At 40.1% G+C, this 26,683-nt stretch overlaps 2 protein-coding genes across 2 annotated transcripts; one reads left to right on the forward strand and one right to left on the reverse strand.

The window, feature by feature from the left end:
• Positions 1-2,372: 2,372 nt before the first annotated feature.
• Positions 2,373-14,935, forward strand: slc30a9 (solute carrier family 30 member 9). The gene is made up of 18 exons (XM_003445255.3): positions 2,373-2,519; positions 2,848-3,000; positions 3,100-3,297; positions 3,513-3,560; positions 3,657-3,756; positions 3,981-4,073; positions 4,224-4,306; positions 4,739-4,797; positions 6,160-6,227; positions 6,912-7,070; positions 7,833-7,968; positions 8,052-8,091; positions 8,166-8,237; positions 9,222-9,329; positions 9,422-9,587; positions 9,900-10,029; positions 11,558-11,671; positions 12,567-14,935. The coding sequence occupies exons 2-18, from the start codon at positions 2,889-2,891 to the stop codon at positions 12,609-12,611; spliced, it is 1,731 nt and encodes a 576-aa protein (XP_003445303.1). The 5' UTR covers positions 2,373-2,519; positions 2,848-2,888; the 3' UTR covers positions 12,612-14,935.
• A 1,479-nt stretch (positions 14,936-16,414) lies between these two features.
• On the reverse strand, positions 16,415-23,098 carry grxcr1a (glutaredoxin and cysteine rich domain containing 1 a). Its single transcript, XM_003445256.5, has 4 exons — positions 22,528-23,098; positions 21,177-21,416; positions 21,010-21,075; positions 16,415-19,329 (listed from the first exon to the last, which is right to left on the reverse strand). The coding sequence occupies exons 1-4, from the start codon at positions 22,930-22,932 to the stop codon at positions 19,150-19,152; spliced, it is 891 nt and encodes a 296-aa protein (XP_003445304.1). The 5' UTR covers positions 22,933-23,098; the 3' UTR covers positions 16,415-19,149.
• Between the last annotated feature and the right edge of the window lie 3,585 nt (positions 23,099-26,683).

Here is a 26,683-nt window from a genome sequence, read left to right on the forward strand (position 1 = left end):
AAATGCAAAACGCTATGTGTGGTGGAAAACTAACACTGCACATCACTCTGAACACACCATCCCCACTGTCAAATATGATTGTGGCAGCATCATGCTCTGGGGGTGCTTCTCTTCAGCAGGGACAGTGAAGCTGGTCAGAGTTGATGGGAAGATGGATGGAGCCAAATACAGGGCAATCTTGGAAGAAAACCTCTTGGAGTCTGCAAAAGACTTGAGACTGGGGCGGAGGTTCACCTTCCAGCAGGACAACGACCCTAAACATAAAGCCAGGGCAACAATGGAATGGTTTAAAACAAAACATATCCATGTGTTAGAATGGCTCAGTCAAAGTCCAGATCTAAATCCAATCGAGAATCTGTGGCAGGATCTGAAAACTGCTGTTCACAAACGCTGTCCATCTAATCTGACTGAGCTGGAGCTGTTTTGCAAAGAAGAATGGGCAAAGATTTCAGTCTGTAGATGTGCAAAGCTGGTAGAGACATACCCTAAAAGACTGGCAGCTGTAACTGCAGCAAAAGGTGGTTCTACAAAGTATTGACTCAGGGGGCTGAACAATTACGCACACCCCACTTTTCAGTTATTTATTTGTAAAAAATGTTTGGAATCATGTATGATTTTCATTCCACTTCTCACGTGTACACCACTGTGTATTGGTCTTTCACGTGGAATTCCAATAAAATCGATTCATGTTTGTGGCTGTAATGTGACAAAATGTGGAAAAGTTCAAGGGGGCCGAATACTTTTGCAAGCCACTGTATCTGTTCATCCACTTACACAGCAGCAAGTGACTTTTAGCATGACGTGGTTGGTGCTACAAGTTCTGATCTGACAACTGGGATTTTCTCAAGCGACCTCCAGGTTTTCAAGAGGACTGCTCCAACAAACAATATTTTTAATGAGTACCAGTTCACTGTGGAAAATATGCCTTGTTGATGCCAGTGATCAGAGCAGAAAGGCCAGACTGCTTTGAGCTGGAAGGCAACACTCGTTAGTCACTCATTACAGCCATTGTATGTGGAAGAATATCCCTGGATGCACAACATATCAAACCTTGAAGCAGACAAGATACTGAGGTGACAATTCACGCAGGTTCACCAACATTTAACAACAGAAGATTAAAAAAGGATCACCTGCTCTGATAAGGACTGATTTCTGCTGAGACATCTGGATATAGTGCCATGTAAAAATCAACTCTTTTATCTCTTAGATGATGTAGAAGAGGCTTTTTGGTTGTCTGTTTTTAAACTTTGTGGCACTTTTTTTATTAATCAGCCTTCCTCCATGCATCTGACAAGGATGCCTCCTGGGTGTCCCACTGGGAGGAGGCCCCGGGGCAGACCCAGGGCACGCTGGAGAGATTATATCTCTCGGCTGGCCTCGGAACGCCTTGGTGTTCCCCCGGACAAGCTGGAGGAGGTGGCTGGGGAGAGGGAGGTCTGGGCTTCTCTGCTTGGGCTGCTGCCCCCGCTACCCGGCCCCGGATAAGCAGAAGAAAATTGATGGATGGACACTCTCTGTCCCCCCCAGACTCCCTCCTTTGTCAACTTAAGTGTTGAACACTCAACTTTAAATTGGAGCTTTTGTATTTAACTGAGACATTATTTTTTCCCACCATGTTTGCAGATTTGATCCATAAAATGTTTTCTTTCCCGTGTAGGAAAAGCAGATGGAGAAAAGCAATCAAAGTGGAAGATTTCCTATAGGTAGACTAGTTACCACACTGTTGATGTACAACAAAAGCTTATTTCTGTATTCTAGCTCGTCAAACACATACTATAAAATATGCACATACTATTAGACATGCAGCAAAGCACCCCCTGATCATCGCACTACCACCATGTTGATCTTACACCAAATCTCACAGGATGGAAACGTTCCAAAAGTCAGTCCAAAGAATATTTATTTATTTATTTGTTGAATGATGTTTTGTTTTGGGGGATTTTGACAAATTTAAGACAAGCCTTTGTGTTCCTTTTATCAACAACTGACTGTGGCTAGTAAAACTGAACTCAGCTTTCCAAAAAAATATGGTTAATCAAAGTGAATTCATAATTTAACAAGGGGAGTTGGGGTATTTTTTTCATATACGACCAGGTAGGTTTAGATAGCTTTTTCTTCCCCTAATAAATGAAGTCATGATTTACAAGGGTTATCTTTGTGTAGTATAAAATAAATAAATGAACACTTTTTCACAGCGCTAAAAAGCACATTTTTTCCAGCTGGTGAATTTACAAGTCGAGCATCGAAAACAATAGCTGATAGAAGCATAGAAACGCTTCACGTAGCATCAAATACTTGAGCAAACTACAGCTCAAAGAAATTCCTGGTTAGATATCAAAACGAATGGTCCAAAAAACGGTTTGTGAAATATCGCGATATCTGTTAAATCGACGCCGAGTATCTGACGTCACAGGTCACGTGTGTGTTTGTGAAGCTACAGTGGTGTTCACATCATCAGTTTGGCCATAGATTTCGCAAAATGGACACAGATTATGCTGAATAAACCTCACCACAGAAAGGTACTGGGTTCTATGAGTACTCACTTTAAATGTACGCTCTAGTCAGCTGTTTCTAAGTGAATTAAAACGTTATACGGCACTTGTTACCTACAAGGGCTAAGGGTTACTAGCTCACTGTGTTGGTTAGCTTGTTTGCTTCGTAGCCGCCGGGTTATCTCTGTGAGAGCTTGCAAGCAGGTACGGGGTTTAACTGACATCCCTGTCAGTTAAACGCTTGTTTGTAGCCATGCTAACGTAGTTGCTTGGTGATACTGTCTGGACTTGAGAGGCCTTAATCTGTCAGAAGTGGGTTAAGTTGACGGGCGGACTGTCTGTGACTCTTGCATAGAAAGTTCCTGTGCGTCAGTACTGACTCCCGCTACAGCGAGGATGTTTCCCAGCCTGGCCGCCCAAAGACCGTGGCATGTTTTCCGCAGGGTCTCCTTGCAACACAGATCGTCCCTGTCACAACGGCCCCCGAGGTTCCCGCAGCTGTGCCACGGTAAGCAGACGTTCACGTTAAGGTCATCTGTTCTTTCTCTTAAGGTTTGGTGTTTTTTTGAGAGGGCATGAAAAGGCACGTTATGATTGTGTTGCACAGGTTGGCAGAGCGGAGGGCTACACAGCTTATGGTTCAGCCTACCAGACTGCCGTGTAGTTTCTCTAGGGTTGGGCAAGGTCCAGTATTACTCTACCTCTGATACCAGTAAAGATGGTCCCCCAAAACCACCATCAGGTGATGCCCCCTCTGCAGCAAAGGTTGTATCTGGTGCTGCACAAGCCACCCCAGAATCACCAGGTAAGAAACTTGAAGATTTCCATAAGCTCCATAAGTTGTAGCTGTTGAGAGATTTGATTTAAAACATAGTGATGTGTGCAGGTTTTCCTTTATAATTATGCATATTTTTTTGTATTTGATACTTCTCGTGTCAACACAAACATTAGAAAACAGTTGAAGTAAATTAATTATTTTAGGAAAAATGTGCAGTTAAGATAAAATTTTTGTTCTCATAGGTGCAACACTTCAGGGTCTGACTAAAGCAGAGACAATTCAAGTGAAAGGTAAAGAACAACATTTGTGATTCGGTCATGTTAAACTCATTTAAAATGAGAATGCGGGTGTGATCTGGTTGCTTGAATTTAATTTCCCACATGCAGTTCGTGCTGTCCTGAAGAAAAGGGAATATGGAGCCAAATACACTCAGAACAACTTCATCACTGCAGTCAGAGCAATGAATGAGTTCTGCCTCAAACCAAGGTAACTCCTCGTCCTCAGTTGTTTACGATTCAGTGTTTGTTATATACAACAGCACCAAATTGTAAATCATCAAAGCTAAGCTGACGGGGTGTCTTCTGCTAACTTAGATGCTGGTAGACAAATTTCTTTTGGTTAATAAGGAAGCATGCTGCTGTGATTAACTAATGTAAGACTGCCTTGTGCAGCACGGGTCTAACTTAAGTCTTACCCTCACGTGTTCACAGTGATTTGGAACAACTCCGGAAGATCAGAAGGCGCAGCCCCCATGATGACACAGAGGCTTTCACTGTCTTCCTGCGCTCAGACGTTGAGGCCAAGTAAGTGTTAAACACCTCTGCTTTACATCTTAAGCACGAATACATTACAACATCTCCAAAACTATTACTGCTTAATGCACAGACTTCACTGATATTTTTCTCTTAACCTTTGTTGATTCAGTTATTTCTGTTATTTCTCTTTGTTATTAGAGCACTAGATGTTTGGGGAAGCCATGAAGCTCTGGCCAGAGAGAGAAACCTCAGGAAAGAGGTGGAGAGACAGTACCAAGAGAGTAAGTTTTTGATATTTTTCTGTGGTCTTAGTCCAAAATTTAAACAGCTCAAATTTCAAAACTTTTTGCTAATTTATAGAAAACATTGCAGTTAGAATAGCCACAGTGTACTGAGTACACTCTTTTTGCTCACCATATTACTCTAAATGAGTAAAACCTCTGACAAATGTTGGATGAACCTACTGTTGTTAGATTGAATGGGCTGAAATATTCCAGTTCTTCACACTCAAAGCCTGACGCGGAAAAGAAAAATTTGTCAGGACACCCTAACACAATCAAATTAGCTTAATATGTTATAGATCATTTGTCATGTCAGGTATTGAGCTGTGATATACAAACTAACTTTCTGGCCATCAGTGTCCTCTGTCTGTTGTTTCTTGGTCTGTGAACTAATGAGCTTTGTTGTTCCCCTTTTGTTGTTTTGTTTTATAGATATGTTTCGGAATCAGCGCTTGTTGCAAGAATACAAAGACTTTTGGGGAAACACTAAGGTGAGCTCTTTGCTTCTGTTGCTGTAATTATGTAATGGTTAGAGCAGATCATCTACTAAACGAAAGGTTGATGGTTCAGTTCCTGGCTGGTCCACTCTGCATGCCGAATATCATTGGGCAAGATGCTAATCCCAAGTCGCTCCATCGGAGCATAAATGCATGTGAATATTCGATATAAAGCACTTTTTTTTTTTTTTTAAGTGTGTGAATGAGACAAGTTGTATAAAGTGCTTTGAATGCTCAGGTACAGTAGAAAAGCGCTATATAAGAACCAATTCATTTACATAATATTACCAGCTGTCCATAGCATGATAGATGTGAAATGGAAAGTAATGTTAATCTACCCATGCCCAAGTTCTTTGGATAAAATAACATCAGTTGGTGTTTACGTGACCTTTGCCCCTGTTAGAGAGGTCACTGCATCTATATGACACATTGCTATTATCTGTTGGCATTCACACAGTCCCCCTTTAGTCTACGATGCTGACATTATTTCAGTGACTGCACTGTTCTCCATTTGTCTGGAGCGTCATGGTATTTTCTGTACTCTACTGGTGTGTTAAATCCTGACAACAACATACATACGTTTTCTTATTTCCTTAGCAACCTAAACTAAAAATGAAGCAGTCCACAAGGTTTAAAATGGTAAAGTAAAAAGTCCTATCCAGCAGCCTTGGTAGCAAAAGCAAAAGATGTTGGAAATGGGCAAAAGAACCACAGGTTCAAGACAGGTTAAATACATAAGACATGTTATAGTGAACACAACTGCTGCTGCCAAACACCAAAAGATAATAATGATAATAACAAGAAAAACTAATAATGGTCGTCGTCGTAGTAGTAGTATTTTTTAAAGATGTTCATAAAGTACGAACAAATTCAGGTACAAAATTATTGATAAGTTACTGATTTGTGTGTAAAATGTTTGTATGCGTGATTTATGCGCAGATTTGTGCATACACAGTATTTGTTTTTGAGTCTCAATTTGTGCAGCTTTATACCCCTGTTTAACTGCAGAACAGTGAATAGGTTTATATCCCAACAGGACAGAATTGAAGGAGGCCATAAGTTCCCTGCACTTAGAATGTGTTTATTTCAGGGAACTGTTTAGATGGTCTCTAAAAACTATAGACCTATAGATCCTCTTCTCTTTTTTTATCTGCACACTGTGGGATACTGGATCTTCTAGGAATGGTGATGGTTTTGTATCTGCTGATCTCGAATAAAACCTGCTCAGGTTAAGTTCCAGTCGTGTTGATATGTTAACGCTGAAAGTCACCTCGTTAAGCCCGTAATCCTGCTTCGTAGTACAGGTTTTATTTCCTTTTAACTGCAGAGTAATAATATCTCTTATCTTTCATAAAGCCGCGATCAGGCCAGAGGACAACATTTCTACAAGGGCCAGGGAAGGTGGTCATGGTTGCTATTTGCATGTAAGTTGTTTCACCAGTCTCCCTCATTCATGAGTGCTTTTTGGTCTTGTGGCAAAGTCTTTCTGCACTCAGCAGCTTTGCTGAGCTCTAGCACACACAGTGGGAGGTATTGGATTATAGAGAGGAGCTACGGGTCTGTGCTCAGCAGGGTTACTACATACAGTATGCTGGATAAGTATCAGAAGGTGCAAAAATAATCAAACGGCAAAACAAATCTGCTGCGGATGAATAAAAGTGCAAAACATTCACCTCATGTGAACTCAGAACTTCAATTGAAAGCTAGAAGTATCTAGTAAAGACTCCCCAAAAAATGCACACATTTCTATTAGGAATTGCATGGAAGCTGCATACATCATGTGCAGTCCTGTGGCTTATTAAGTTAAGGTGATTGTGTTAGAGAACATGTGCAGTCACATGAAGCAAAATGAGTATAAAAGAGGAGAGTGGTAAGAGACTCACAGGACTCCATAGTGCGCATGACATTGATTGAGAGGCATTAGAATACAAATGTGAACAATTTACACACAATGTTGGATTAAAACAGTTTTTAAGAAATGGGTTTCAGTGTAGGCAACCTGATAAATCTGTAAACCAATTTAATCAGAAATGTTTTTGAGCTTGAAATGTGAGACTTTACTTCTGTGTGCCCTGTGAGCTCTTCACTTATTTATGTTCTGTTCTCAGAAATGGGCTGAATTTCTTCTTCAAGCTCCTGGCTTGGGTCTACACTGGATCAGCTAGCATGTTCTCCGAAGCCATCCACTCTTTGGCCGACACGTGCAACCAGGCTCTGCTCGCTCTGGGAATCAGCCAGTCTGTCCGCAACCCAGATGCCGTGCACCCGTAAGCGTTACACCTTCCTGTACTAATTAAAAGAAGATGTTCAGTGCTCGCCAGAATACCAATAATGACACCAAACACTTAAAAGTAATGTGTAAAAGTCATTTGCAGTATATTGTTGGCATCTGAATATAGAATTTTTTCTTGCACATTATTAACATTACCACTACAGAAGTATAGAAATGTAGAAACATTAGATACATTGGTGTGGATACTTGTCAATAAATAATTCATAGAAGGGAAAATTGATTTGGAAAGACACCCACACTATTTTTTTTAGTTTTTGGAGATGAGGATATACATAGTGAGTATAAGTAAGCAGTTTTCTCCAGGCAGGCCTTTTTAACTTTCCTTTCTAAATGTATAAGAAGAGACCCATAACTTTAATTTCAGTGGTCAAAAACATGTAAAAGGTTTTGTGTTCAATTCTATAAAGCTTTTTTTTCACCTTCCAAATGATCCTTTTTCTATCTATTTGCAAAGTTGCATGACATTGCGACTAATTCACATTATGAAGACTGTAAGAAAAAAAGGTTATGTATATTTGGCTACATTTTAGCTATGATGGTGAGTAGATCTGCCCACAAAACATTCTTAACTTCTTCTGTGCGTACCTCAGTGTGGCTTGGTGTAGCTGGTTCAGCTGATGATTGGCTCTTTGAGGCTGCAGCAGTTGTCACATCTCTGTTATTGCTCTACATTAAAAATAGTGGAGTAAATGTTGGCTGTAATTGAGCGCCATTGTTCTGTTTTTGGTTTTTTTAGGTATGGCTTTTCCAACATGCGCTACATCGCCTCCCTCATCAGTGGGGTGGGCATTTTTATGATGGGAGCAGGCCTCTCTTGGTACCATGGCATCATGGGATTGCTGCACCCGGAGCCCATCGAGTCTTTGTTATGGGTGAGTGTCTGTGTTCACTCAAATGATTCAAAACAAATTAAAAAAATCAAATATTTCCCAACATATTTTTTTCTGCATTGCAGGCTTACTGTATTTTGGCGGGCTCTCTGGTGTCTGAAGGAGGTAAGTTATAGTAATGAACAAACAGATCAGATATCACTGTGCAGCTTGTTCTCAGACATCTGTTTCTTTCTCAGCCACATTACTGGTTGCCATCAATGAGATAAAGAAGAGCGCCCGCCAGCAAGGATTGTCTTTTTATGAATATGGTACGTACAGATCAGTTCATATCCTGTATTTCCACCTGGCGTTACAGTTTATTCCAGGGAAATGTGGCAAATATGTGCTCATTTTGTTTGGGACTCCAATGTCCCAACTGCAAAAAAAAGCATCTTATCTAAACATGAATAACTGAGTAAAATATATTCTTTGGAAGAGATTATGCAGGTTAACTTGTCTTAGACAGATTCAGCATCTGTTTGTGTGATGCAATGAAATTCTCAAATGAGATTAAATGAGTGCAAACTGAGTTACCCATATTACAGTTATTGTAATATGTGTTGAGAAAAGTGCTCTGTATAGAAATATTAGGATTAAAATGCTGTGTCCCACAGTTTCTATTACATTAGGTTCATAGTTGCCTTTAGCGTTCTTGTTTGAAAGGGTGAAAGTGTAAAAAAAAAAAAAAAAAAAAAAAAAAAAAAGGTCAAACGATATCAATATATTAGCAGTTTATGGCTTTTTGTGGAAAACATGGCAGTAATTTACATGATGGTCATCTTTACTTGTCATTGAATTATCTCCTTTCCTTTCATAGTGGATGCTAAAGTGTATCCTGTATCCCTAAAAGCATCAAAACAGCTGCTATTATGGCTGCCTCTTAGATATTTCCATGTTAGGAACCGCTATTTGAAAACAAGCATGTTTTTGTGTTGGTAAGTAGCCACATGTATGATTATGCCTTTTAACTTTAAAAAAAATATGTCTGGAAATAACTCAAGATTTTGTTGCGATTACACTTAGCATCAGCATGATGAGGTGTAAAAGGAAAATAGTGTGTTTTGTCTTGCTGTGTGTAGACAGCATCACTGACACAGAATTAATTTGCATATTGCAAAATAAAGTCAGAATCTGACTACATGAGATACACTTTTGTCTGTAAGTGTAGATATAGAAATAAGCAAGTTGGTATGATGTAATTATATCTGAAAATTCAGCTATAAATATGCTCTCGTATTATTTCATGGATGTAGTGATGCAGAGCCGAGACCCCAGCACCAATGTGGTGCTGCTGGAGGATGCTGCTGCTGTACTGGGAGTTATTCTGGCTGCTGGTTGCATGGGGCTCACCTCACTTACAGGTAAATACAAGAGTTGTCATGTCTCTGTTTTATAATTTGTCTGATCTTTTGGACTGGAGTCATTAACCTGAATGTTTACTCACTGACCCCAGGTAACCCGACCTATGATAGTTTGGGCTCTCTCGGCGTTGGCACATTGCTGGGCGCAGTCTCCGCCTTCCTCATCTACACTAACACAGAGGCCCTGCTGGGACGCTCCATACAGGCTGAGCGCGTGCAGAAGCTCACAGAGTTTCTGGAGAACGATCCTGCTGTAAGGTCAGCAAACGCACACGCAAAACTCCTCGACTGCAAAACATGAACCCGGTCTCGATTAACTCAGAATCTGGATGACTAATTTTGATAAATTGAATCCACCCACAAACAAGTGGTCAAGATTAAATCAACATGCAGTGAACAGCAGTTCAAATTAAAAATGACCTTTTAACCAGTTTCACTGGTTTCTTTTATTTGTTGCATTTGCATATTGATCGTTTTGTGTTGTAGCAGGTTCTCTGCACTAAGATCCATAGTTTTTCTATGTTTCTTCCATAGAGATTTCATTGAGATGCTTTATTGTGTTGTTGGCAGGGCCATCCATGATGTGAAGGCCACTGATATGGGACTGAGTAAAGTGCGCTTCAAGGCTGAAGTTGACTTTGATGGCCGCGTGGTGACACGGTCTTATCTGGAAAAACAAGACATTGACCAAATCCTCAACGTAAGTTGTCTTGTTTTAGTATTGATGTTTGTACTCAGAATGAGAACGACTTGTGGACTGGACGTTTGAGCACTGCTATTTTTGGTTTCTTTAATAACTTATTAATAAAGTCAGGAAAACTATGCTAACTAGAAATGTTAGCATAGTTTTTTTCTGTATACAAGATTTTAATCTGTTCCCTTAAGTTATTTATCCTGTGAACACAACTTATCTTGTTGAGCAAACAGTTCATTATCATTTGCACGTAGAAATCCTTACTTCTCTAAAAGCTTCAGATGTACACAGCCACCTTGAGTACTGAAATATAAAATAACTCGTCTAATCCTGTTTTATTTTTTCCACCTGGAAATGTCACATTCACATTTTTGTGTCTTCCACACATAAATGTGTAATTATCATCTGCAGGAGTTATTGTCCTTGCAGGCTATGAGCTATGCAGTGTGTCATACAGTTCTTCAGTATGAATTACAATGATTACTGATCTTTTTACACAGACATCACTGGCTTCAAGTAAGTTCATGACATTCACTGGTGAAACTAAATCTTTGAGTTTAGTGCTCTCTGTGTGCATCTGAAGTTGTTAAAGACACTTTTTATTATTATTAATTATCTTATGCTGTTTTTGCTGTCACTACATTCCTCAAAGTTCACACAGTAAGTGGGAGACTGTTAGGTTTATATGGTTGATTGTCATTTATGCTTAGAAGTATTTATTCATATATGCTTAGAGTTTTATAATCAATTGCATATTGATAGAGGTTTGATCCTTAGCAGTCTGTAAAGACTCTGTGTGCCTTCTAGAGTGTCCTGCCATACACACTCACATCCTGGGGTCACGAGAAGAGGTCGTACCTTCTTTTATTGTTTTATGGTATAGCAAACACAAGTATATCTGTTTTAGTCTAAGTGCCTTTTGTTTAGATGAACTGCTGGACTTCCAGGCCAGCAGATTTTGGGAAGCCATTTATGGGGTCACATCTTGACCCCACACACACACACACACACACACACACACACACACACACACACACGGTACTCTCTGGTGAAATGTATATCTATGTAATACTCGTATGTTAATGAACCTATGCATATGCATGTAACCTCAATAAAGGAGCAGTGTTACGAGGGAGCAGACGAGAGCGACTGGGGTCAAGCGAAGGATCGGCGCTTGTCGTGGTTCTCTCCCTCATATATGAGTAACACAAAGAACTTTGGTGACTTGTGTCTTGCTTTTGCTGTGTAGTAGAATTGTCTTGAACGTTCCAGCGAATAGGTTTATGCTACAAACCTATCAGAGACCACATCGGATTTAAATAAAATCTAACTTATTAAACACAAGCACCCAAGAGACAGACATCACATGACATCACATGGCTGAGCAGGTCATGTGGGCCATGTTTTATAGCCTTGAAGCCACAGATGAGCTGCATTAGCCAATTATCAATAATAACAGGCTAGGACTGATGTCATGAATGCTGACCTGTATCTTTACTGACAAAACTACATGTTTGTGTATGTGTCTCTGCAGGACATTCAGCAGGTGAAAACCCCGGAGGAGCTGGAGAACTTCATGCTGAAACACGGAGAGAACATCATCGACACCCTGGGAGCTGAGGTGGACCGGTTGGAGAAAGAACTCAAAGTACTGAAATATAAATGTATTTGCTATTCTAGTTTGTTGTTTGTCTCATGCTGTTACAGAGTGCAGCAGGAAAAAGTCATAAAATCTGGGAATGACTTTTGGAAAGATTTTTTTCCTGCATCACAAAACACTTTTGGTGCCCAAAGAGGTCATGGCCGTAGACCAAAGAAGGATCACCAGTATTGTAATGTTTAATACATTTTTTGTAAAGTTGGGTCTAATTTGCTCAAGCTTAAAATAAATTTTTGTTACTTAAATGGCAAAAAGGGGGGATGATTAAAGTTCTCCTAAGGCAAAAGAATCTGTGTTGCATGAATTGAGAAGATGCAGACCCTTTGTTTATATTCCTAGTCACTCCCTCCAGATTCCTGTTTTAAGCTGGGAAACACTCAGGATGAGCTCTCATATCTCAGTCATTGAGTTTATTAGAATTATAGTAATGTCCTAGTTAAAATAATTGTAAGAGCTTTTCATATTTTGTAAAGAAATAAGAAATATCCCATTTGTGAATTTGACTAACAGCGTTGTCTAAGAAATCTAACACAATCCCATCTCCCAAAAAAAGATGCATTTCTGATCATCCAACCATGGTGTCGTTCATTTAAAGCCTAATGTTGACAATGTTACTTCTAGTAATTGTATTTACATATCAAAAACATACATTTGGTGGCGGTTTGATAAACAAAAACTATAAGCTTTTTTTCACTCAGACATTATTTTCAGCAAAAAACATCCCGTTAGCTTTTTGTGAAGAGGATCGCAGTGATCCAGACTTCCAACCTATCATAAGCTACAAACCTCTGTTTTCACCATATAATGGTATTTTTAAATAAAAGTATTTGATTAAGAATTGCAAGTCAAGTTTGTGCGTAACTTTGGTTTTGTGCCTCCACAGCAACGCAACCCAGAGGTCCGTCATGTAGACTTGGAGATACTATAACATCCCGACATGCCATGAAGAAAAAGCTGAAAGGATGGCCACGCCTGCCTCTGCAAACTGCCTCCCTTTCTGACTACAAAACACACAACAAACCCACACAACTTCTCAAGTCTTACTGTAGAATAGTCCAGAAGGATGAACAGAGACGGTGTGTGAGCAGCTATGCCCGAACTTCAGTCTGGGATACTGTGAGTTCACCCTGCCAGAGATCCACTTTCACATTCCAGTGCGAGTGTTTCTGGCAGAAGACTAACGGCTGTCATTAGGCTCCTTGAATTTCACTAGAAATTTGCACACAAACTACGACAGCGTAGTCCACTGGCTGGTTGCTTGGACTCGCATTCCTCCATAAAAGTGTCATGATGTGGTTGAGCTCATGTCTGTGTCTAAAGCAAAACCGAGAACAGGACCAGTGTAATTTACTAGACTTGTACTTTAATGTTACTCTTGAACCACAGTGATAGAGTTTCCTTCATCAGTGCAAAAGGAAACCGAAGAGCTACAATTTCAACCCAGACTTATTTAATGACTAGACAATGTTAGACGGTTTTTTCTCTCTTTTTCCTTTTAATGTCAAAACTGAAGACGGTGCGATGCCGCAGGTTCTCTAATGAAGACAGAATTTGTGATGAATAGATTTTTATTGCGATTATAGAAAGTCAAATGGTATTATTGAGATACTTGATTTAATAGGTAGAGTGAATATAGTAGGACTTAATGAGATATGAAAACAAGTTGTCTAACCTGGATTTGCAGAGTTTCCGCCAGAGAAGTTGACAGGCCTGACCAGCAGTGCTCGATAAGTCAGGGTTATGTAAAGTTTTATCACCGTGTGTGTTTTTTGGTTTTTGGTTTTTTTACATTAGATTGGCTTTACATGATTAACAGTTCAAAATAAGCCATACTGTATCCTACACTGGGCCCTGGTGCAGGCCCTCATTGCATCCTCTGTCTGAAATGAGCTGTTTTATCTTGGTTACCTTTAAGCCAACAGTCTTTTGATTGGCTGCCCTTCAGCAGATGGCTTAAACATGTGGGCGGGGCTTCTCTGCTCACAAAGCTGTGTTCCTGCGATGGCCATTTTGGGAATACCGGCTTGCTATGTCATCATACATAGCAAAACCAAAACAAAGCTTTTGGCACATAGGGGTTACTTGTACATATGCTGACCTCATTCTTTGAAAGCTTTGCCATGTTTAATATGATCCTCCACCATATATATAGGACAGAATGACAAGCATAGGAGCCCTTGTGACACTGAGGAACTGTGAGGAGCTAGCACTACTTTTTCTCTCCAGACACAAGCAAGCAAATAGTCTGTATCAGCAGGAAAGCCCCAGATCAAGATGGAACATGCTCACATAGAGCAATATAAATAATCCAAGTGTGACTGAGAGTCAAATATCAGCTGAACACCATTGTATTAAGGCATAACGTTTGTCCTAGTCTTTTTACTTTTTATTTTTTTTACTTCTTTATTCTGCAACTCTTTCAAACAGCTGTTTTCATATGTATAAACCAGCTGGCAGAGTTGGTAGCCTAATAAGACACAGTAGCTAACCTAACAGTTGGTGCTGTTGTCTTTAAGAAAAATCTTAAATGCTTTTTTTTTTTTAAAACCAGGTTGGGCCACTGGACTTGAATACAGTGTTGGAAACCCTGCACTGTATTGTTTTCATTAAAATGGGTTATAATCTTTACACAAGCTCTGATGACAACATCCTTCCAAGTCGATAATAATAGGCACTGACTTTAAATCTCTAAACGCTGTTCTTAGGGTTAGAAATGCTTGTCTTGTCACGTGACTGATTGTATTGTTCCAAAGATAAAATGCCGAAGGAATGGAAATGTCCTAGCCTCTTGTCCACCATGTATAAATAAGTGATCTTTAATGAAGACAAGTGGACCAGCTACCTTTTATTTCTTTTTCTTTTTTTTTTCTTTTTCTGAAGTCCACCAACAGCTGACTACCTAAAGGCATTGTTTAATACATTCATTGTCACCCTGTGCAGCATGTGGCAAAAAAAATTAAAAAGTTGTGAAGTTACTCCTTCATAATGTATCTGCTGAATAATCTGTATAAACCGGACTGTGATGGTGTTTTTGCTCTTCATTCTTTGTTCGCCGTTGACACACGGTCGCAACCTGCCAACGCGCTGTCATGCTTCAGGAGGTGGGCCGGAGTCATTTCGTCTTGGTTGGGAAGGCAGATCTGTGTTTTTGAAGGTGATTGTGAACTGTTTCTTCTTGGGTTATAACGATGACGCTACTGTTGAAGGACATGGGACGAATATGAGATAATTTATTAAATTATTTTTGGTTTCCTTTTGTGTCGTTTGCTTGAATTGTCTTTTGGTTTGAATGCTGTACGGTTATGCAATATTCATTGGTGTTCCTTGCAGAAGCTCCACACTTTCTTTCTCCACAATTACACACACAAGGGGGAAAAAAACTAAATAACTTTGTAGGTCTTGGAAAATGCACCACCAGATATGTCTTCTGGTTTTTAAAAAAGTAGAATTTAAAACATTGTTTTTCCCCGAACTGGATGCCTGCTTCCTGTTTAAAGCTCAGATGAATGACTGGAATGTAAACCCAAGTCCATTAGATGGTGCAGTTGTGGGGATGAGAGAGGGGGGCACTAGCCTGTACGCTGACGTCAATAAAAACAGTCATTTCCAACCAGTCTGCGCATTGACCGACCATTCAAAACATTACGCACAGCATCGCGGCCGGACCACGCTAGACTACTCGACTGAAATAATTTTTCGCCGAGCCTGGAGGGCGGACGATCTTCATTTGCAGGTTTTTCACCATTAAATGTTGTCTTAAATTTTTGGGGTGTTGCGCGCATATCGGTGTCATGTCTCGTCATACCATTCCCAAGTCAGTTGTGCCACTGCCCATCCTGTTTCCTTCCATATCTCCCCTCAAACAGAGAGAATCGCTTGTGCATGTATAGCTAGAGAGAGAAAAAAATAGATCCTCGGGCTGAAATGGCTCATTTTTATTAAAAGGGAAAAGCAACCTGCGTCGAGGAGCGTTTGTCTTGTCTGGAGATCAGCACATAGATCTTCAGCCCTCTCGCAGCCTCCTGCACGCCACATCGCCGCTTTCAGTCATTTATAGACAGATCTTGTCAGCGGTTTTTTTAAAAAATGAAAAGAAAAAAAAAGTAGCTGCTTTATGTTATTATTTTCGATGGATCCTGTTTCCCCCCCCTCGCCTCCATCAACCCACAGATGGGGGCGCAGTTAACCTGCACAGTTGGGGTCTCAGATTTTCATGAAGCCTCTCCTCCATCACCACAAGCCTGTGGTTACAAAACCCCGAAACCCATTACTCTTCAGCGCGGGGTTGAATTAAAGAAACGTAGCGGTGTAATCATCTCTCATTACTCCTGCAGAAAACCTCAACACTATACATTTGCTTTTACGCGGGCCTACTGTGTGTGCGTAAATGTGTGTTTTTCTTCTTTCTGACATTAACCCCCCCCAAATGATCGATTTGGTTGCTGTTTCAATCACAGGTGCAGGAGCATCTAGAATAATCCAGGTCGCGTATGATGGCACGAAAAGTCTTCATGGCGGATGAGCATCGTCATCATCATCATCATCACCCTGCTCTACGCTTTTAGCCTCTTTACAGTGCTGCCTTGTCTAATCATGTTCAAGCAGCATTGTACAGGGCTATGACAGCATAGAGAGCTGTGCGGCTCGGGCGCTGCGTTTCCCTGACCCCGTGGATGGCAGCCAACTAATGACATCATCCGCTTAAAAACACAAAACTGCGAGGACTGCATGTGATCTGCTACTGAGCTGTTGGGCCATACTTGTCTTTTAGTTTCATGCTAATTTAGTTAAAGGCATACATGCACTGCATTACGTCGGATTGTTAAAACGTGTGCACGTCAAGAGCTCATTGGGTTGAATTATCCAGATTTCTTTGTTAGTACCATCTGATTGTGCTGCTTCTGCATGAACCGAAGTCTCTTATCACGTAGGCTCCAGTGCATCTGATTTACTGCCAAATAAACCTCATGCTCACAGCCAAAAATATCAGGTTTTTAAAATATAAATATATATATATATATTTAAATATATATATACATATATATACATATATATATATATATATATATATATATATATATATTACAACAGGGTCTGTTCTCTAAACAACTTGAGGGTTTTGTATATTTATCAGCACTGCACAAAAATGTAATTAAAAATGCTTTTATTGAATAAGGGTGAGGTTTGTGTCTACTTACATTTTGCCTGCCTAGTTTTACTGATATCATGACGGTGCCCGTGTGGAGCCAGTTCTGCTGTGGTGCCTTTTGAAAACCAGTCTATATTCTGAAAGATTTAAGAAGCTTAAATTATGTGAGGAAAATTGCAGTAGTTACCATGGGCAGAAAATTATGGTAACCAGAACCAGCTTATCTATAATTTCTTGCCCCTCCCATAGCCTCCGACTTCAACAGTCTCTAACCCAGCAATCATGGGAAGGAAGCTTTTTTTGGCACTGGGTGCTCTTTTCTTAAAAGGAAACGTCTGGAACTGGTTCTACATTGGCATCTACACTGAGCTGATGCAAAATTATTATCTCATAAAATATTGTTTTAATGTATGCAATATCATGGAATGTAACATAAAAAGATCAAGGATCTCAAATTTCCAGCTATTTTTCATCAGTAAATATCTGGAAACACCTTCAGATGGGCTATAAAAGTGCCCTCTGACACCTTTTAAACATTGATATTGATTTTTCCACTAATCATCTACTTAGGTCTGTGACTAGAATAGTAAAAACATGAGAAGCACAAACTCTGTTGCTACATAAGCTATTGTTTGTGATGTATCATATGGATGGCCAGAGCTTTAAATAATGAGGTCAGCATATGTGTAAAGGATCCACACAGAAATTTAAATTGCTCTAATCTTTCTAATCTCTAATTTATTTGTCATGGGCAGCTGATAAAAAGAAAGGTGGTTTAACATAAGGTTGAAGTGAAACATTAATTATTTTTGATTTGTACACAGTAACAGAATTATTTCTCAATATATAAAAATTACCAGGGTCAATATTATTATCTTCCTGAAAAACCGACCCTTTTATTGAGCCATAGCACAAACTATGGTGTGTAATGTAATGTTAAAACTGAAGGTCAAGTCAGGTCAGTGTCAAGAACTGGAGTGAGTATTATCATCAAGAAATTCAAAGAGAACCACACAGTACAGAAGAAGCCTGGCAGAGGAAGCAAAGATTTCAAAGACTCTGGGAAGAAAACTAGTGAGAGATGTGTCTAAAGACCCCAGAACAGCTGCCAAGATGCTAATGTGTGACTTAGCCAAGTGGAATTGTAGTCTCAAAGAAGACAGTCACTAGAATCCTGCACAGGGATTGACTGCAAGGTGGCAGACCAAGAAAAACTGCAGAAGAGATATCTTCAAGCCAGACTGAAGTATGCTAATACAACCAGAGAAAGATTATGCATACTGGAAGTGTATCCTGTGGTCAGATGATCAGAAGAGCACTTTGGTCGTGCTATGTTTGGAGAAAAAAGGGAGATGTGTATAACCCAAAGAACACTGTCCTCACAGTGAAACACAGTGATAGGACACCATGCTGTGGTGACACTGCATAGCATGTGGAACTAGGAATCTCATCAAGGTGGAAGGATTTATGAAGATAGAAGGATGTGTCAAGGTTTTGTAAGATAACCTGAAGCAGTCAGCAGCAAAACTGAGTCTCAGTCGTCGTTTTGTTTACCAGTATTAAAATTACCCAAAATATATATTGTTCTTGGTAAAGAAAACTCCAGAAACTCCATACCTGTAACTTCAAAGTATAGTACACAGGTAAACTGTGTTTAATTTCAACATACAGACTTCATGTCTGGGGCTTCTACAGAACTCCATGTTCTCAGTCATTAGGGTAATTCTTTATGTTTGGGGTTGCCATGAGTACAAACATCTGAAGTGCCTGAAGCATTTGCACAGTACTGTGTATGAATTTTTAATGTTAGGTTTGAACAGTACTTGCCTGTAAACAACGTTCCAGTTTGCTGCCTTCTGCTGGCTGCAAATTGAGCGCTTGATTTTCACTCTCGGTGCTGAGTGTCTGTTATCCTGGACTCTGTCTGATATGGGATTATGTAATGAGAGCATTGTTAATGAAGGAGCCTCCTCACTAATTAACTAACAAGCTTAGGCTTGCAAGAGAGGAAGCAAGTTCATGACTCCTCAGCGGACATATTTGACTGCCTGTTTAGAGATGCGAACAAAGATCTTTGAATGAGGATTTTGCAATAACCTAAACTTGTGACCTTCAAATGATGCTTTAACATACACACATGAGCAAAACCAAAATCCATGAATTCACAGATTTTATTACAAATTCAGATTTTCTTGCTAACAATGGCCCTGGAGAAAGAGTCCTGCTGTATGGACTTTCACTGCCTGTATATTAGTACAGTCCCTTTGTAGGGTCCCAAGGTAGGAAGGAGTGATGTCATTTCAGGCACTTAACACCCTCACTGGCTGCAGCTCGCACACGGCTGTAGGCCGTTCTCATTGCACGAAGTACACTTGAGGGCTTTGAAGGAATCCGTGAAGCAGTTACGAAACACAGACATCTTGCTACCATGGCACATCGGGCACGGGATGAAGGCGAAGCCCCCGCAGGTCTGGCACGTCTGGGGATGCTGCACCCTCTAAAATGGATAGACAGGTTCATTTAAATAATAAATACAAACAGGACTGACAACCACTAAAGAACCTACCCATTAATAAATTACACCAGTCGGGCATAACATTAAACACACTGGCATCTGACATAAATAACAATATTCATTTTAATACGATGCAACATTCTGCTAGGAAATTTGGGGCCTGCACACTTGCAACCCACCTATCACTAAAACCCAAGTACCCAGCTCAATAAGAAATAGCTTTAAGTGTTCGCGCGCTTCAGATACGAATGTGATTGAGCATCTGCAGAAGAAGTTTTGACTCATACCTAATGTTAGGTCTGGTGCATATCCTTTTTGTCTAACTTGTACAAAACCTGAGCTTTTAGCAATGACTGCTAGATCAATATGTAACCAAAAGGTCTCTGAAGTCACTAATAAGTGCTTGTCAGGAGTACCTCGATCCAGGTTAAGAGCAAAACAAGACTGTGCTTTTTAGGTTGTGACTCCTAAGCTGTCAAACTCTCTTCCATTGGATGTTTCTTCTTGAAAAGCACCAAATGAATACAGTTTACTTTTTTTACCCAGCAAACATGCCCCCTTGGGCCCGCGTGAGAGCACTGTGGGCAGACCCACGCAGCCCAGAAGAATTTCCTTTTGGCTGTCCAAAAGAACAAAACTACTATGGGCCCCACAAGGACTGGCCTACATGGGGCCCGCATGGGTTTTCTGTGGGCAACCCACAGTGGATTTACACAAAGAAAATTTATGCAGGGGCCCCAAAAAGTGTGGGATAAGTGTAGGTTTACACTGCCCCATAGTTAACCCACAGATGCCAACTCTGTGCCCACACAGGCATGTTTGCTGGGTATTTTCTCCTATGCAGGAGAGTTTTTGCCAATTTATTCCTGTTTTTAGTTTTATATTTAATGGGCTTGCATGAGAGCTAACAACCTTCTTTTCTCAATCTCTAATAGAAGGAAAATAAGCATAATTCCCAAAATGTCAAACTATTATTTTAAACACAGCTTCCTTTCCAAATTGCTCAGCTGCAGAGCTGCAGATATAAATCAAGCCATGTCAGTGGTCAGTTCTGGACAAATTTTTGCATGCATGACCTTTCAGAGCTGCATACTTTTGTTTAATACCATGCAGTGACTGTATTCATGGCTTAGATGTCATGATACTGCTTTGTATTCACTTGTTTGTGGTTTGTACTCCAAATTCTAACCTGAGAAAAGCCCAGTGAATGTGCTGCAGCTCGCTGTGAAGCAATAATGGTTCATACATGTTCAGTTTGTGCTACAAATCCATCTGCTCAGTGTTGATGTGTTTGAAAGAGCGTGTTGGCAGTCGAATCAATAACAGGACCTCCATTATTAATGGCTGCTTATTGATGTGCATGCATTTTTTACAATGCAGTTTACTTGTGTTTTATTTATGGCGTTACTAGTTAGGGAACTTTGTGCTGCTGTTTGCATCTGTTTGTGTTCACCTCAGTGGCTTTCAACCAAAGAAAACCAGTCATTCATTATAAATGTGATTACCTTAAGATTTAATATTATATGTGCTACATTTTCAGGCAAATCTAAAATGCAGCATTTATATAATGTAACATCTGTGCGGGCCAAATTAACCAGTTCACTTCACAGTCAAATCTGTTATGCAAATTGTGATTTCTGAGGCACACTGAGAGGAACTAACCTCAATTTTTGTCAGAAGATCTTGCAGCTCTCCTGATTCATTCATGCCAAGTATCTTCTCGGCACCCTGCAGAAGAAAAAGATGAATCCTCCATCTTTAATTAAGTCATTGCAGATGTATCATACATTGATCTCAGGTAATATTATGCAGGAGTGGAGAGAACTGACCCCAAGGTAGTGTCCATCAACGAACACGACTGGTAACGAAGGAGGTTCTCCCACGCGTTTGCAACGCGCCTCCAGTTCCTTCCCGTACTCACTGTCCAGCGCGATGTTCTTTTCCATGAACTTCACTCTGTGGTTCTGAAAGATCTTTCTAACCAGCTCACAGCGCTCGAACGTCGTCCTAACCACACGGAAACTCGTAGTGTAGATCACTATCCGCCCAAACTCCAGGGATAAATCCATCTACGATGAAACACAAATGAAGTTAAATGATTAGGTTTTTATAGTTTTTACTCAAACCATGTGTGGTTTAATACATCCATCCCACTCTGAACACTCTGTACCTCTACTGTATCTCATGTAGTGATATTTCCTGTGTTGTGTAGATATATATACATGAGTATTTAGCATACTTGGTACCATTTTCCAAAAATCTTTCAAGAAATTAACATCAACTACACTTATCATTTTTTTTAAAAAGGATCAGTTGCAGATAGAGGTACTTGATGTTGACAATGCAAACATTACTCATGAACTGGTCATTCATGAATTTGTTGCTATTAATTAAGGAAGAATAATATGAAGAGGAAACAAATGAGGCATTTTCCCAGAGTTTTAATCCCAAAATGAGGGGTTTTTTTACCTAATAGTGGTACATGTTTCAGAAAGCTATATATTGCAGTCTTTTTCCACAGGGCCTTGAAATAAATTTACACTTCAGAGACTTGAAACTTGCCCAATAAAGCAGTTTTATTTTATCAGCATTAACTTTTTTGGTCAAAGTTTATTTTGATTCTCCTCTGTTGAACTTGAAACTATAGACTGAGTTACAAAGTCTTGTACTTGTAGATGTACTTGTTCAAACTTTTCCTTTGGGCTCAGATCAGGCTGTTCTACCTTGATTCACGTTTAAACCACACTCTACGAGAAAGATAATCTCACTTAAGAGGGATAAGCAACATAATCTAGTCTGGTCACGCTGTGTCTTCACCTCATACCACTTTACGGAGAATAGTTTGGTAGACATGACCTTCTTTCTTTCACTTTTGCATCAATATACAGGCCAGGTGTTACCTCAGAATAATAAACAGTCCAGGAATACTAGAAAGCAAAGTTCTGAGAATTCATTAATCTGATTAGTTTCTCTTGAAACAGATAATGAAATGCATCATTAATCTTTAATTGTTCTGTGACCTTGTCCTCTATTCTAAGCTTTCATCGTGGTCACACATGTTGCCCCTTCCTGTAACTAGACTTGACACTGACGGGAACTCGTGTAGAAACTGTCCAAGTAAAAATGCAACAAGTTAAATCAAACAATTAGATTAACCCAGGCTCATTCACATGTACTTACACTGTTGGAATTAGGAAGATTTTCAAACAGCGTCTGACCTGCGCTGACTTTGTGCTTGACACCTCTCACAGTCCCATTTTTGCTGAGTATGTTGACCCTTTTGGTGGTGAACATCCAGTCCTTGGTGGCCCCTGCATATACGAGCAAGTCGTCGGGCTCATTCTCACTGTCATCCAGCTCGGAGCCCAGGTATCCAAACAGGTGTCCATGTGCATCTCCACTTGTGGAGGGGGTGCTGGCTCGTTCGGCATCAGAGCTGCTGGTGCAGTCTGAATCCAGGGAGTCTGAAGGCCCCTCATCTTTGAACATCTCCTTCAGCACCCGGCCACTGTTCCCCGAAGCCACGCGGAACCTCACCCGCTTCTGTGGCTTCTCCTGTCCCGCCGTCACCATTGTCCCCTCCATCGTAAACCCTTTGCCACATCACATGGTCCACAACGCTGCAGTCCAGCTCTTTCGTACTCATGCGGAGGTGAATGTAGGCCTCAGACACACTATTTTGTTTCCCGTGGATTACTACCACGTTTAATCCTCGCTGCTTGAACAGATCTAAAAACAACTGAGAGCCTGTAAGCTGCCTAACAGTCACACAGCCTGTAAATAATACATGCATTTCTACCATGGCAACCTACCAGGCTAGTCTCAAGTAAAATGATAGTAGTCTCTGAATTATTCATTGCAATTTACACAGTTTTCAACAGCACATTGACAGAAAACCTCATATGCTTTAATCAAACAAACATTTCCCCCTCTTGAGATGAGATGACAGCTGACAGTGTGAGGAAACGTCTGCATCAGATAAGCCTATATTTCAAGATTTATTACAGTTATCTTTTTACTTTCTTCCCACAAGCTTGTGTTGTAGTTTTATACACATGCAAAACATGTAAAAAAAAAAAAAACTACAAGTACCCAGCAAAAAAGCCTAAACACACATTTGATTGAGTCTTTCACACCGTTAGTCCAGAGAGTGATATCTTAACTGCTGGATAAATTGATTCGGGGTTCCCAGAGGATTAATCTCTCTGACTTTTGTGATGTTCCAGCAGTTATTCTTATGCCAATATTATGTAAATTTATTTAAAAAAATAAAATGTTTTTTTCTTAAATGGGAAAAAGAGATAGAAAAGAAGATAAAAAGTCTTTCAGACTAACCTTTCGCATGCTTAAACAAACACTGAGTCATTAAACTAACACAACAGTACATTACTTAAAAACTTTAGCAAACATTCCTAATCAGCAAATGCTGTAAGCATGTTTTAACACTCAGCTGTGTTAACAGTAAATCCACAATGCACTTTATTCAAGCATGCCTTTTTACTTTTATTTTATACGTTTGTGTATAATTTAAACTTAATTTTTTACAGTGGAAATGCCGAATAGACTCAGAACAAGTTGCCAAAGTTGCATATAGGAGACTAAATCAAACAGTATTTTAAAAGTAACAAATGTAAATGTATATGTGAAGATAAACCAGTGAAGTAGTGAAGGATTCAAATGCACACAGTATTTCTGCAAGTATTCACAGTTTTACAGGCCAGGTTCTACTTTTATTCTGAAAAATGCGTGACTCCAGTTTCAGTAACATACTGGAGCTTTTCTGCTATCTTAAAGTGAGGTGAAGTGACACCGAGGTGGATATTCCTCGACTGCAACACAAAAGTGGCAGTGCAGGTGTTCACTGAGCGCCTGCAGAGAGAAGAGGAAGACCGATAAAGTGTCACGGTGACTCAATACAGCAACGTGTCCTCTGAGACGTCTCGGCCAGTTTTTCTGTGTCACAGGTGATGAAGCAGGTCCCTGGAGATGTGACGCGTCAGCTTGCAGCGGTGACAGCACCACTCTGTTTGAGTGCTCCAGTTTGGCCCCTCAGGTGAGAGCTACAACCACACACACACATTTACACACACGCACACACACATACACTCTATGCCACCTCATCTCAATCATTGGAGAAAATCCATCTGTGAAAGTCTAATGTGTCAAACTAATATTTAGTGGCATCCCGAGGCTGTGACTGCTTTATGGGTCTGGCTCTGGTTCCAGCTTTTATTGATCCAAAGTGGCCACGACTCTCCCTTAAACTGTCTTTTATTAAAAGGACATCACTGCAGCTATTACAGTGTGGCCTGTGCAGGTGTATTGTAAATTATTGCTGCTAACAGATAAAGATTTTCTGATCATTGCCTTTCCTGGACTTTCACCCTTAAGTGTCTTGAAAACCTACATTTCTCCTGATGGCTTTCGATCATGTTTTCTTTCCAAGTTAGACCAGTTTAATATTTCACTCAAGGCATCTGTGTGAACTGCTTTAGTGTGTTTTAGTTTTTCTCATGCTTATGAGTACAGGTAGTAAAAGCAGCCCTAGCAACAGCTTGGATTTAGTGTCATTTGACTCCGAACTCATGCAGATGTCAGTTAAAAGAACCCTGTGATGTTTTCTTGGAGACAAAGGTTTTGTCCACGTGTAGGATTAATTACCAGACTGCTGTCTGTGCATCATAGTGGTCTAAACATGTATTATTAAATCTGTTTTTATTTAGTCGCAGACATCTTTTTAACTCAGTACCCTTTTGGGGGTTTTTTTAAGGCTCTTATTGTCCCACATAAACAGTGTGAAACAATTATCAAGAACATATCCACAGTGCATTTAACTACAGCTCAAAACATACACAGCACTGATTAAGCAGAAGATATAGGGACTATTAAAAATGGGCATTTACAAACTTTACAGAAATTTTTTACAGTTCCAGCTGGTTCTGCATGAAAATTTGGATTTGAACTTCATTTTAGGGACATAATGCAAATGTTGAATGCTTTGGGAAAAATAGGTCATGGTTCAGATTAGAGTTTATGTCTAAATTCATAATTTTCAGTAATATTTCTCAACAAAACCAGAGTTTTATGGTTACGATCATTATATAGGTCAAATTTATTAATCTCTGGCTCTCTTCCAGAGCATGTCTTTTATTCAACCAGTCCTGGCACACGGCCGCCCCTCCCTAAAATTTGAAGGCGACTTTACTTAAACACTATTCTTTTAATTGTAATAAAAGGCCCATTTACATATAGTTTTCATTTGAATTGGTTTGTTTGTGCCTTTAAGGACCACTAGGTCTACACACCAGCTTTTCAACTGAAACCCCCCCCAAAAAATGCCTCTGTGGGTTCCTGCCAACAAAAGATAAAGAGGCACTATAATATTAGATGATTCAAGATTAATTAAACATGTTAACCGTGTTTTTTTGCCTCCTTAAAGGCAGGAAGGGGGCATGCCTATCTGAAATTCAGTTAACGCCACGCCATGTTGTGTCAAGCAGCCATTTTATCACACTTTGGCACATTTAGACAGGAGAGCACTGTGATAGTGATAGGCTATTCAACTTGAAGAGCTTATCTCTCAGCCTGGCTCATCAGCAGTGCTAATATAACCTCACCAGCCATCTCTACTGCCATTAAAAAAGTCATTTGAAAGGATTAATACTGTAACGCTCTCTAATTTCACTGCTGATTGTCGGCTCGCCTGCAACTAAGTGGGAAAAGTCAAACGACGCAGGGTGAAAAATGGGTTTGCTTTCATGCGGCTTGAATAAACAAGAATATTCAGCATGATTTCCTTTCATGTTTACTTCAGTCTGTGGCTGGTCTGCAGTACTTTTCTCATGCCAGAGAGAAAAACTACATTGGAGATTGTCTGTAAGCTTACTCCTACAGATCGTTAAACGTATCGTTTGATAGGATGTACGCCAGATATTATCAGTTATAGTGAGCAGGTCAAATGACTATTCAGTGACTCACCACTTGTGAGTGGTTGGCCATTGAACCATTACACCCTTCCCTGACTAGAGATCAACATCCACAAGGGGGCAGAATGCAATTTAATTACAGCGAAATGTCACACTGCCCAATCACGCCCTCAAGAGCTGTAGGCAAGGAATGAAAGATAGAGCTGTAGGTTGCACGGCTGCATCCATCATCCTGGTTTGATTTGCCTTCACACAGGGACCGATAATTCGTGATAGAAAGTGATGAAAAAAATGATCCAGACCAGCTGTGTAGGAGTTGGACTGATGTATCCTGGGAAGGCAGAAGTTTAACTTTCAACAAACCCATCTACCTTTATCCACAGCTTTTACAAACAAAAAAGAGAGAAATC

The sequence above is a fragment of the Oreochromis niloticus genome, linkage group LG2 (assembly GCF_001858045.2).
Source record: "Oreochromis niloticus isolate F11D_XX linkage group LG2, O_niloticus_UMD_NMBU, whole genome shotgun sequence".
NCBI classification, from domain to species: domain Eukaryota; kingdom Metazoa; phylum Chordata; class Actinopteri; order Cichliformes; family Cichlidae; genus Oreochromis; species Oreochromis niloticus.

Bases quoted from the DNA above. Each gene is read 5' to 3' on its own strand.
- slc30a9 (XM_003445255.3), top strand. From the start codon at position 2,889: ATGTTTCCCAGCCTGGCCGCCCAAAGACCGTGGCATGTTTTCCGCAGG. The intron at 4,307-4,738 runs GTAAGTTTTTGA...TTTGTTTTATAG, and splicing joins GGAGAGACAGTACCAAGAGA to ATATGTTTCGGAATCAGCGC. The intron at 10,030-11,557 runs GTAAGTTGTCTT...GTGTCTCTGCAG, and splicing joins ACATTGACCAAATCCTCAAC to GACATTCAGCAGGTGAAAAC.
- grxcr1a (XM_003445256.5), bottom strand. From the start codon at position 22,932: ATGGAGGGGACAATGGTGACGGCGGGACAGGAGAAGCCACAGAAGCGG. The intron at 21,417-22,527 runs GTAAGTACATGT...GTTTCATCGTAG, and splicing joins ATCTTCCTAATTCCAACAGT to ATGGATTTATCCCTGGAGTT. The intron at 19,330-21,009 runs GTTAGTTCCTCT...TATCCATTTTAG, and splicing joins ATCTTCTGACAAAAATTGAG to AGGGTGCAGCATCCCCAGAC.